The sequence below is a fragment of the Anopheles gambiae genome, chromosome 3, assembly GCF_943734735.2.
Source record: "Anopheles gambiae chromosome 3, idAnoGambNW_F1_1, whole genome shotgun sequence".
Taxonomy (NCBI): domain Eukaryota; kingdom Metazoa; phylum Arthropoda; class Insecta; order Diptera; family Culicidae; genus Anopheles; species Anopheles gambiae.
The window spans coordinates 20983735-20994560 of NC_064602.1; the positions used below are offsets into that span (position 1 = coordinate 20983735).

The 10826-nt window shown below is 44.6% G+C and overlaps 2 protein-coding genes across 3 annotated transcripts; one reads left to right on the plus strand and one right to left on the minus strand.

Moving 5' to 3' along the window:
* The first annotated feature begins 589 nt into the window (after positions 1 to 589).
* Positions 590 to 3047, plus strand: LOC1279911 (uncharacterized). Its single transcript, XM_319696.5, has 4 exons — positions 590 to 886; positions 1032 to 1547; positions 1621 to 2058; positions 2142 to 3047. The coding sequence occupies exons 1-4, from the start codon at positions 788 to 790 to the stop codon at positions 2268 to 2270; spliced, it is 1182 nt and encodes a 393-aa protein (XP_319696.5). The 5' UTR covers positions 590 to 787; the 3' UTR covers positions 2271 to 3047.
* Positions 3048 to 3128: 81 nt separating this feature from the next.
* On the minus strand, positions 3129 to 5601 carry LOC1279912 (voltage-gated purine nucleotide uniporter SLC17A9). Of its 2 annotated transcripts, XM_061654121.1 has the most exons (4): positions 5142 to 5601; positions 4291 to 5071; positions 4002 to 4218; positions 3129 to 3929 (listed from the first exon to the last, which is right to left on the minus strand). In XM_061654121.1, exons 1-4 carry the CDS (start codon positions 5207 to 5209, stop codon positions 3682 to 3684), a joined length of 1314 nt encoding a protein of 437 aa, XP_061510105.1. In that variant the 5' UTR covers positions 5210 to 5601; the 3' UTR covers positions 3129 to 3681. The 2 variants fall into 2 exon arrangements, with proteins under 2 accessions (XP_061510105.1, XP_061510104.1); XM_061654120.1 differs by having other exon boundaries at positions 3129 to 5071; positions 5142 to 5583.
* Positions 5602 to 10826: the final 5225 nt, after the last annotated feature.

Here is a 10826-nt window from a genome sequence, read left to right on the forward strand (position 1 = left end):
TTGTAGGAATCGTCCAAAATCTTCCAGAATTATCCGGAATCGCTTTGGAATCGTCCGGACTTGTTCATAATCTTTCCGGACTGTCAAGAACCATCAGAATTCCCAACAGTTTCAGTCGTTTGCGACAGTTCCTACAGAAACATACCCACCAGGATTGAATCCAATTTTATTGTTGAAGGAATCCAAGCATGCATGATTGATTCTTTCATCATAGTAGTCATATAAATGTTCAATAAAGGTTTAGTTCGCTTTCATCACTACAACAGTTATAACCGTCCGGAACCAGTTCCTTTTAGTGTCAATTTGATCTAACTCTATTTCAAACCGAACAGGAACTGATACCGACTTCTCTGCCTGAAACTGTTCCATAAACGATATGTGCCAAGTGACGGTTAATATTTGCGCATAAAATACTGAAACAAGAAAGAACAGGAGTATATTCTTAAATTGTTTCAAATTGTGTGGCAACATTTTTTTAAATTTTCAAACATTTTTCAAAATCCTATGAATCTCCCATTGTGCATCGAACCGATAGTGTCGAGCGCTGCGTAGCGGCAATCAACCGAACTACGCAAACGTCAACCACCCAGGTTAGCTCACAGGCAGCTTTGTTTACATACATTTTCACACCGAGGGATTATTTCGGGAGCACTGGTTGTGTGTGTAGTCGGTGCAGAGCAGAAAAAAGTGTAGCTTCTTTTCACGCACGGTGGAAACGTAAATAAACGCAGCGAGAAAAAGGAAACACAAACGCCCCACAAAAAACCGGACTCGAGCCCGCATCGCGATGGCTGCCGGCTGCAGCAAATCCTTCACCTCCAAGTACGAGGAAGAAAAGTACTACGATCTGGAGTATGAGGAGTTTTGCAAGAGCTTCGCATTTTCCGTAAGTATCTTTGCTTTGTTTTCCGACTGGTGTGGTCCGACTTTCCCGCTAGAGAGAAATTGGCAGCCGTCGTTCGTGTTTGCGTAATCAATCCTTTGGTTTCGGTTTCGGCTTTCGCTCCCGCTCTCGGTCTCATCACTGGCAGAACTCATCGACCTGTTGGATTTGCAACGGGTACTACGGGCCAAACTATGAGGAACCGCTGTGCGGCACGTGCCATTCGTTCATCTTTCCCAACCACCCGCAAGACGAGGCGGAGGGCATGGTCACGGAGGTGTCGGACGACGAAGATTCGGGCAACGACGAGCCGCCCGAGAATGGGTCGGAAGCGAAGGACCGCTCCGACGGCGATCCGGACTACGACGATCTGGATCGACCGCGACCGTCGGCACCGCGCAACGTGAACCAGTATCTGGAGATGCTGTCCCAGCCGCGCGAAGCAGACGACGAATCGCAGCGCCAAATCTGCGCCCTGCCGGTCGAGGTGCTGCTGTCGATCTTCTCCTACCTGGACGATCTGTCCCTGTGGAACGCGAGCGAGGTGTGCAAGCAGTGGAAGCGGATACTGGAGGTGCATATCCCGCAGCAGATGTGGAAAAAGTACACCAAGGAGCGGTGGCCACTGTTTCAGCAGATCTCGACCATTCCCAACTGGCTGCATGTAAGTGGAAGGGCTCAGGGAAGGATGAAAATGATGCCAACAAACACGCCCCTTTTTTTTCCTTCGCCCACAGATGTACGGTGCACTGATGAACTCTTGCTTCTGCCGCACCTGCTTGATACACATGGCGCACAAGGCGCCGATGCGTGGCCGGGTCAACCATATCCGCGCGAACCGGCTCCGCAACGACATACGGTCGCTCGATCTGGACGCGACCGAGGGCATCGATGCGGTAGCGCTCGACAATCAACTGTTTCACTGGCAGGCATCGATCCTGGGCCCGGCCGGCAGCCCGTACGAGGGCGGGAAGTTTTTCCTGTACATCGTCATACCCTGCTCGTACCCGATGCTGCCGCCACAGGTGCGGTTTCTCACCAAAATCGTACACCCGAACGTATCGCGCCACGGCGACGTCGGGATCGATATCATCCAGCACAACTGGTCGCTGGCACTGACCATCTCGAAGCTGCTGCTGTCGGTGCAGAGTCTGCTGACCGATCCCTTCACACAGGTAGGGTGAAATGAAGACGAAATGGGTCGGTAACTGTATTGATTGTTGTGGTTTGTTTGTCCTTTTTTTTGGGGGGCGGGTAGATTTGCATGGAACCCAAGCTTGGCCGGATGTACGAGAACGATCGACCGAAGTTTGAAGCACTCGCACGCCGCTGGACGTGGAAGTATGCCATGTACGAGGTGTTACCACCGGTCGATGGATTCATATAGACACGCCAATTGGAGGGAAAGAGTGCGGCGCCGAAGCACTCCCGGACTAGACTATCACTATCTTACACTACTGTACAGTTCTATACCCCTGTCTAACTTAATCCCTAGGTGTAATTTTAGGTTACTTTACGTGCGTGTTGTGCTTTACCGAAGCCGGCCACCGCTTTCGATGTGATGATGAATGGACAGTCAGGAATTGTTTTCTGAGCGGTAGTAGTAGGACAACTTTGCGAGCACTGAAGCTCAGTTTTGACTCATTTTCATCCTTATTTAGACTTAGTTTAGTGTAGTGTATGTGAAAATGGCTGTACGTTATGGTCATACTGAATAATAAGCAGATCTTAAAACCCCCTTTTTTGCCATATTTAAAATAGGTTAAGCTCCCTTCGTCGCAATACCGTGGAAAATGCTCTTTCTTTCCCTTAAAACGTATTTAATGTCCATGACCGAACTAAACCCCCCAACAGGTCCCACTCATTTTTGTTTGGTAAACCACAAAAGCACAAAAACTTGAGCCTCAAACGGAGAGCATTATGTATAATGGAAGGACTACCATTGTGAAGTACCGTTACAGTGGCTGTGGAAAATGCAGTCATTTCAAGGTAAAAGAATGTGTATTGAGTCTGAAAGGAGCGAGCCGGAAACATCACATAGATTAGAGTTACAATAATTTCGATTATTAGATGTATTAGAGGCCCATTTCGGAAGAATTCCCAATTAAAATGCCCAACTTGTAGTGTGCATTTTTTGATAATAAATAGATCTAGGAAAGTCCAATTTCTCTCTCATATACATATACAAACAATTCCATAACGTGCCATCAAGGGAGAGCAGGAATCACGATCGGAAAGCCCGGCATTGTTACATCGATGATTTTGAATTTATTTATTTTTTCTCTAGCTTTTTTTTATATATTTTGTGTATTTTTTTTCTCTCTCTCTATCTCTCTATCTCTCTCTTTGACAGTATCTAACAGTAACTTCGTCCACAGCATTCGTTAGCTACCTCGGGCTTCTGGTCAGCTTTCACTCCCATCATCCGCACAGTCTCTTGCGAGGAGTTACACAGGGAATGAAAAGATTGTGTTTGTGTTTTGCTCCAGTCCAATCGGTAGTAATATCGTTCGACAGGCCTGGTTGGATACAGTTTTTTGAAAATAAGGGGAAGGGGATAAGGGGGGAAGGTGGTTGAGTGTTAAAAACGAGCTAGAAGGGAATAAGACCGTTTGTACATCTAGTGTTTAGAGTATGCGGAAAGTAGTATTGGGGGCTTTGTTTTCGCGTGTTTCGCCTTTCCTCCTTCCTTCATCATTAATCTAGATTTGGTTTTTGGCTACCCGGTTTGCTTACCCAAACACACACACATACACACGCGCACCATCTTGGGTGTGTGGGGGATTAAAAACTGAAACTTAAACGATCGTTTCTGCCGACCCGAACACGGTAAAGATAAGCCACCCGAACGTGTTGATGGCGGCGGCCGTACTGAACACGGCCGACCATGATTGCGTTAGTTCCAGTATGTGGCCGGCCAGGTAGACGCCGAGAAAGCCCGGTATTGCACCGACCGTGTTCATCAGCCCGAACACGCTGCCCGAGTGGCTCGGGGCCAGATCCTGCGGGTTCACCGTCACTGCATTGTTGTGCAATCCCGAGAGGCCTACCCGAACCCGGGGAAGAGGATATGTGTAAATATTGAGTGCAAAACGAAACGGATACGGGACTGACTTACCGATAATAATTGACATGCAGGTAAGTGCCATGTTGAAGTCCTGCGTGCGGCACATTAGAAACAGGGCACAGTTCTGCCCCAAGAAGCATAAGCTCTGGACTAGTTTGCGGATGCGCGTCAGGGACCACTGTTTCGCGAGCAGATGCTCGGTGAGCAGCTTGCCGATGAACGTGACCGGGGGAAGCGCTAGCCAGGGGATCATGTTGACCACCCAACCCTGTCGCAAAAAAAGGGTAAAGAAGGTCGTTAAGCACACAAAAAAACCAAGGCTCCGTTCGCATTCGCTTACCTTAGCGTGGGGGAAATTCTCGTGAAAGTACGTCGGCAGCCACGACAGCAGCACGAAGAAACAGTTCATCTCGCAGGCGTGCGCCAGCACGCACGCCCAGAAGCTGCTGCGCTCGAACAGCCGCAACCACGGTACGGCGTCCGGCGTGCCGAGCTTCGTGTACATCCGGCTCGGCATCGAAATGTTAATAATCCTGCTCCGGTCCGATGCCATCGTGTAGTAGCGCAGGAAGAGCGTCCACGAGAGGCCCAAAAACCCAATCACCCGGAACGCCGTCGGCCAGCCGAAGTAGTCGAGCAAAAACGAACCCACGATCCCGGTCAGCAGCGTCCCGAGCGCCGACCCGGACGTGAGTATGCTGAAAAAGCTGGCCCGCTCACACGCGCTCAAGTTCTGGCTGGTGATGCTGATCATGCTCGGAAAGTGGACGCCCTGGCAGGCACCGTTGATGATCCGCACGGTCACGATGAACGGGATCGAGTAGGAGGCAAACAGCGTCGACGAGGTGATAATGTTCGGCATCCAGAAGGTGATCAGCGACCAACCGATCGCCGCCAGCAGTATCACCTTCTGGCCGCCGAACTTGTCGCTCAGGTAGCCGCCGAGCACCTGGGTCAGCGTGTAGCCCCAGAAGAACGAGCTCAGCACCGTGCCGGAGTCGGTTTTGCTCCACTTGCGCTCCGCTGCGACGGCCGGCACGAGCAGCGGCATGGTGGTGCGGGTCGAGTACAGCATGCAGGTGCCGGTCAGGAGAGTCAGGAACCAGGTACGCTTCTCATTTCTGCAAATAGACCCCCGCCGGGGGCATTAGTTACTTCCGCCATCAGGTGTGTGCATCGCCTCGTACCTACCTCGTCCATATACTTTGGCCATCGTTCAGATCGCGCAGAAAGGAATACTTGAGCTTTTCTTCCATCATTTAGGCTGCTGTCGCCGGTTCCGCGGTTCCGGTTCCCCACGGTATCGCGGACGCCTCGCACACTCGTTGCCCGCGCTGACGTGGTGCAGGAGTGGGGTTGGGGATGGGGCTAACTTTAACGTTAGCAAAAAATGAAGAGAGCGTTTGCCTCAGTCACACACACACACGGCCACGGACGACTAGTTGCGGGGAAATCGACACGGTATTTGCATGTTGACGGGAGGTGCTGTGTATCGGAGGTGCCGTCCTCTGTCCGCGGGGCGCTCTCGCTGTGATGTGAAAGTGTTAAAGAATGTTTTCGTTTTTACAACTTTTCTATCGCCCGATGCGACGGGGTATACCCGAATGGTGGGAGATCGATGTAAATAAACAAGTCGATGACAGTTCTCGCCATGGTGCTGGTGGCGCTCTCTGTAGTGTTTTGAGGAAAGCAGAGCAGAGCGATCGAAACCGGGAAAGCTTCTTTGAAAAGACGGTTAAAAAGAATCAAATGACCGTTTTTTTAGATTGTAGGGCGATGGACAAGTTGTGCAATTTGTTTAATGTTTAATGTCAATTTTTTAGTACAAAAAACTGTTTTAAGATAATACAGTCTTTCCCCAAGATACGTCACACTCGAGCTATGCGAATTTGGTTATGTGAATTTTTAGTTTTTAGCTCATACGTCAAATTAGTACACTTTCCTCCCACAATTGCCAAATTCAAAGTACAGTCTGAGTTTCGATTCCCTTCCAACGGTTGCTTTTTAGTTTGCACGTTTTTCCATACAACAAATTTTGACATTATTTCTCGAAAAGCCATGAGATTTTTGTAAATTTGTGGAAAAACTGGTTTTATCATGGGCCGGTCTGGTGGTACAGTCGTCAGACCGTGCTCCCATACGTAGGACTGACTATACTGCTATGGTAACAACCAGTGGCGGATTTAACGTTAGGCAGACTAGGCGGTCGCCTGGGGCCCCGCTGACTTAGGGGCCCCGTAGATCGCTAGTCTATAGTATGCCGTATGGACAGAGTACTAGCGACAAGGGCCCCCCGGAAGGATGAACCGAGGCGTTTGTCTCGAGCGTTTGTCAACTAAAAAGCATGCCAACTAAAAAGCGTTCAACTATTGAAGTCTGACTGTAAATTGCAGTTTTGTTCTGAGTTTGAAATCGCTAAATACACAGAATTACTGTGTACTTACTGTGTAATTACTGTGTTGAATTTTCTACACGAATTGTGTTAAATGAGTAAGAATGAACATTAGATTGTTAAATTTAATCATAAATAACTTTTTATTATTCATATTCTGGCTGAAAAACGTGTTTATTCGATTTACGCACAAATCCGAGTTACGCGAATGTCCCTGGAACGCATTATGTACATAATTTGGGGAAAGACTGTTATGAAAACACATGGGAAAGCTACAAATGTTAGAGAGATATTTCAAAAGAAAAGAAAGAAAATTAAATTATAAATCATTTCTATGAGCTTAAGTATACAAACAAATTATTTGTCCGTCAAGCTAATTTTTGGTTAATGGCTTTTAATAAATCGCGTTTTTCAATAGCCGGAAACGTGTTGCTGGATTTTCCAAGAAACAATGACCATCCATTGTTGCATTTTAGTTACTTGCAGTAAACGATCATTCTCGGTTATCTAATTGCTTTCAATTATCGGCCTCTTTCGTCATTTGAAATCAATTAAAACACACAATTAAAACTAATAATTCATACACACTCACCTCACAAGCACTATAGTTCACCCACCGCATGAAAAAGCGATTAATCTGTTTTGCCACAGCCGTGCTAAGCGCCTCATGTCACTCCATTTGTTGGACCTTTGTTTCCTGTAATTCGATTGAATGGTAATAATAATTTCAATCAAATCGAAACAACCCCCGCACCCACCACGTAGCTCCCGGTTAAAAGCGGACCACCCGGGTGCCATCCCGGGCGGAAGGCAAAGAAAAAAAAAGAAACAAAAAGCTGCGGCGGAAAAATCAACTGACCAACGTGTGTGGTTCAGTGGTTTTGTTTGCGTTAACGCATGGCTTCAGCCTGTCCACGGACAATGGATTGCGTTGAGTGCGCACGAAAAGCGTATTTATGGCTTGCTGGAACTAGTAGCTGGGTGAAAGAGAGGGGGGGGGGGGAGGGAAAGCTACTCCTTTGAGGGTGGTGAGTGCATCCCACAGCACTGTAGGTGTCACATTCGGAATTGATGGAAATGCATCACGATGCAGCCCCGGCAAAGCATGGTACATACCGGTCATGCTTTTGAGTTCATAACATATTTGTTGATGGTCTGCCCTTTTCCCACAATTGCCTTGATGGGGCCACCGAGGAGGGATGGTGGGATGGAGGGTTGATTTATGAACGGATCGTTTGTCAGGGCAGATCCCCGTCAGCACTGATAGTGGGGACATGTTTTGGTGGCCCGACAGAGAGATTGCATACATTCCAGACGGGGAAACGGAAGGAAAGTTCGTGTGTGAGTGTGTGTGTGTGTGTGCATAGATAAACTTTAGCCCATTGACTAGTGCATCCGTGCAGGAAACGTGCAGGATCCGGTAGATTGTGCGTGTGTCCTTCAGTGTTTTCCCCGGGTGGCTCGATGGTGACCATTCCAGGACGACTGAAGTGAAGACTGACAGCATCCAAACGCTGTCGACAAATGGCGAACAAACACAGCCAGACGTTGAACCAGCGTTATGCGGTGTGGGAAAATGGATTGACACTTATTTACTTTCGGTCAGCGGTTAGGCAAGTGCATGGCCAACAGTCTTCTCACCTTCTGAAACTGTGCCCCATTTTACTTCCCAAAAGTTTACCCAAAAAGAAGATCCTTCCCTGCTCAAGCTCCCCGGGCAGGGTTTGGTTTGCTGGAAAGGGCACGCAGCAGCAGCAGCACCAGCCGGGTGTGTCTCCCATTAATTTGTTACAAATTCCATTTGTCGGCAGAAGGTGTTGTTGCATGATAATTTATGATTACGTGCGACACGGTGACGCCAGCTTCCCAGAGAAAGACTCGACATAGAGGTAGAGAGGGAGAGAGCAACGCTTTGCACTTACTTTTTGGACCTCTGGAATGCTGTGCCCAATCTGTTCCATGGTTCCAAAACAGTGGAAAACCCCTCCTTGCACTGTTCTCTTGGTATTCGCTTTCTTCCCGCGCTGGGATTAGAACCCAAGCACGCTGAAAACACGAGCAGAGAGGAGTGGGGAGTGAGTTCCAGAGGACTTTTCGTGCTCCCACCGGAGGATGGGAGCTGTCCTTGACCCCTCTTTCGGGTGGATGATTTATTAGGCGCAGAAATTTGCAGCACAAATGAAACAGAGATTAGCCAACCGGAGCTAAAATTGTTGCCATGTAGGCACGTTTGCCGACTGGCACGAGACTGGGGTTTTTGCACAAAAGTTTTTTGCACTGTTGTCCAAAAAAATAATATTGTTCAAGCTGGTGTTGTAGTTTTTTCTCCATAGCAATTTGGGAGAATTTCTGGGACAGCGTATCAGTAGAAAGAGGTGAAAAGTTTCAAACTTTTACGAATCGAATTGTTACGATTATTTTAACGTTATCTGCACGTGATGGGGGTAGCATATTGGTTTGCCTCTTTTTGTTTCCATGAAAGCGATTATGTTGGATTGTTAGTATTTTTAATCAAAATTAAACTTAAACTGTATGTAATTGAACTGTTAAATTAAGACACTACTGTTTACTCTTGCGATTAGTTAAAGCAGAATCCATTAGGAATCCAATGGAACTGCAGTGCTTGGAGCAAAATAGACAATTACAGTCACTTGAGGTTGCACTTAAGATGCAAAGGAACGCAGGTTTAAATTGCACTAAAGTTGGTATTCAAAAGTGATGACACAATATCATACATGATCAGCAATAAGAGGAATTTTCAGAATAAATTTAAAAAAAAATATTTAATTATTGATTAATTTTTGATATATTGATCTATGATTGATTGATTGATGTTTTTGTTTATACATTTATTAACTGATTTATTAATGAATTTATAAATTCATTTATCGGTGTATTTATTTATTAATGTATTTATTTATTTATTTATTTATTTATGTATTTATTAATTAATTTATTAATTTATATTTATTATTATCTATCCATTGATTTATTTATTCATTCATTTAGTAATTAATTTATGTATGTATTTATTTATTTATTTATTAATTCATTTATTTTTTTATTTATTGATCTATTGATTTATTTATTCATTGATTTATTTATTTCTTGATTTATTTATTGATTTATTGATTGATTGATTTATTTTTTGATATTGATTGATTGATTTATCAACATTCCCAAATCGGGCTTCAATAGTGATTTTATAATTAGGATAATGTAGCAGAGTATCAGAATTAAACAATTGAAGAGGAAAAGGAAGCTACGAAATAAATATGATAATGATAATTATAATTAAGAGTATAATGATAAGGAGGAATAAGCGAATGATCGGAAAGGAAGTGACGGATATGAATAAACCTGCCTTTGTACCTCTAACCTACTTATAAACGTGGTACATGGAGGAGACTGGAACAAATCCAAATAGTTAAACAAGCACTGCCAAAGTAGAATCTTTAAACATCAAAGCCAAACGATCAAAACGTTCTAAAACACTATTATTATTATTGTTATGGAAGAAGATAACCTCAACATTCAAAAGAAGATTTTCTTCTAACCACACTGTCCGAGGTCACTGATAGAAGCAACACGAATAGAGAACATAAGTTTGATGTAGGATAAAAAAAAATGCCAAAAAACTGCAAACATGTATGTGATAGAATCAGTTTTTAGCGATCTTTTTTATCATTTGTGATATTTTGACATTTAGTTATCATTACTTGCTTTTCCACATTTATTAAAAATTAAAGATAGTGCTTCAGGACGACAGCTTTAAAACGTCAAACGTAAAACGAGGTTGAAATTGTACTTAAAACAGCATAAATGTTACAAAATGTTAAATTTTTATCAGCATCTCCTATATTGGCTTCGAAAATCTGATTATAAAATAGATAAAAGTTGCAAATAAAATCAAAAATTCTTTTTAAAAGAGATAATTTTACAAATGTATGAAGACAAAATACATAGTTACAAGATTCAAATGGCAACTTCAGGCCTGCTGTAAGGTCTTATCATATGGTGTCTGTAAAATTGGCAACAGTAAATAATGCTTTAACCCCTTAAGCAGATTTTAGCTGTCCTTCACCGGCTTAAAATCCCTCTCCACCAACTTTACCACGGTGAAAACTGGTTGCTAGTAAAATTGTATTTATTTGATACACCACCTAAACTAAACCCTGCCCCCTATTTGATAGACACAATTCAACTCCGTAATGGCAGCGAATGCAGCGAAATTGAGCGAAAACAAAACAAAAAACTACGCATCGCTGCACACAATCCACTAAGCCTCTATGCCTCAATCCATTAGGACCATTAAATAATCGTTAAAAACCACCAACGGAAGCGGTGGAAGTGAACCACAGAACTAAACCAAACTAAACGAATTGCAGCCAAAATGTGTGCAAAACAACAAAAAAAGGGAGATAATAATATTCCCAGGAAAATCATTTGCGGCCCACAATCGAAAAGCTTTTATCTACGTCTAC

Coding starts and splice junctions, on each gene's coding strand:
- LOC1279911 (XM_319696.5), top strand. CDS start 788: ATGGCTGCCGGCTGCAGCAAATCCTTCACCTCCAAGTACGAGGAAGAA. Junction 887..1,031: donor GCAAGAGCTTCGCATTTTCC/GTAAGTATCTTT, acceptor CATCACTGGCAG/AACTCATCGACCTGTTGGAT. Junction 1,548..1,620: donor CCATTCCCAACTGGCTGCAT/GTAAGTGGAAGG, acceptor CTTCGCCCACAG/ATGTACGGTGCACTGATGAA.
- LOC1279912 (XM_061654120.1), bottom strand. CDS start 5,209: ATGATGGAAGAAAAGCTCAAGTATTCCTTTCTGCGCGATCTGAACGAT. Junction 5,072..5,141: donor GGCCAAAGTATATGGACGAG/GTAGGTACGAGG, acceptor GTCTATTTGCAG/AAATGAGAAGCGTACCTGGT.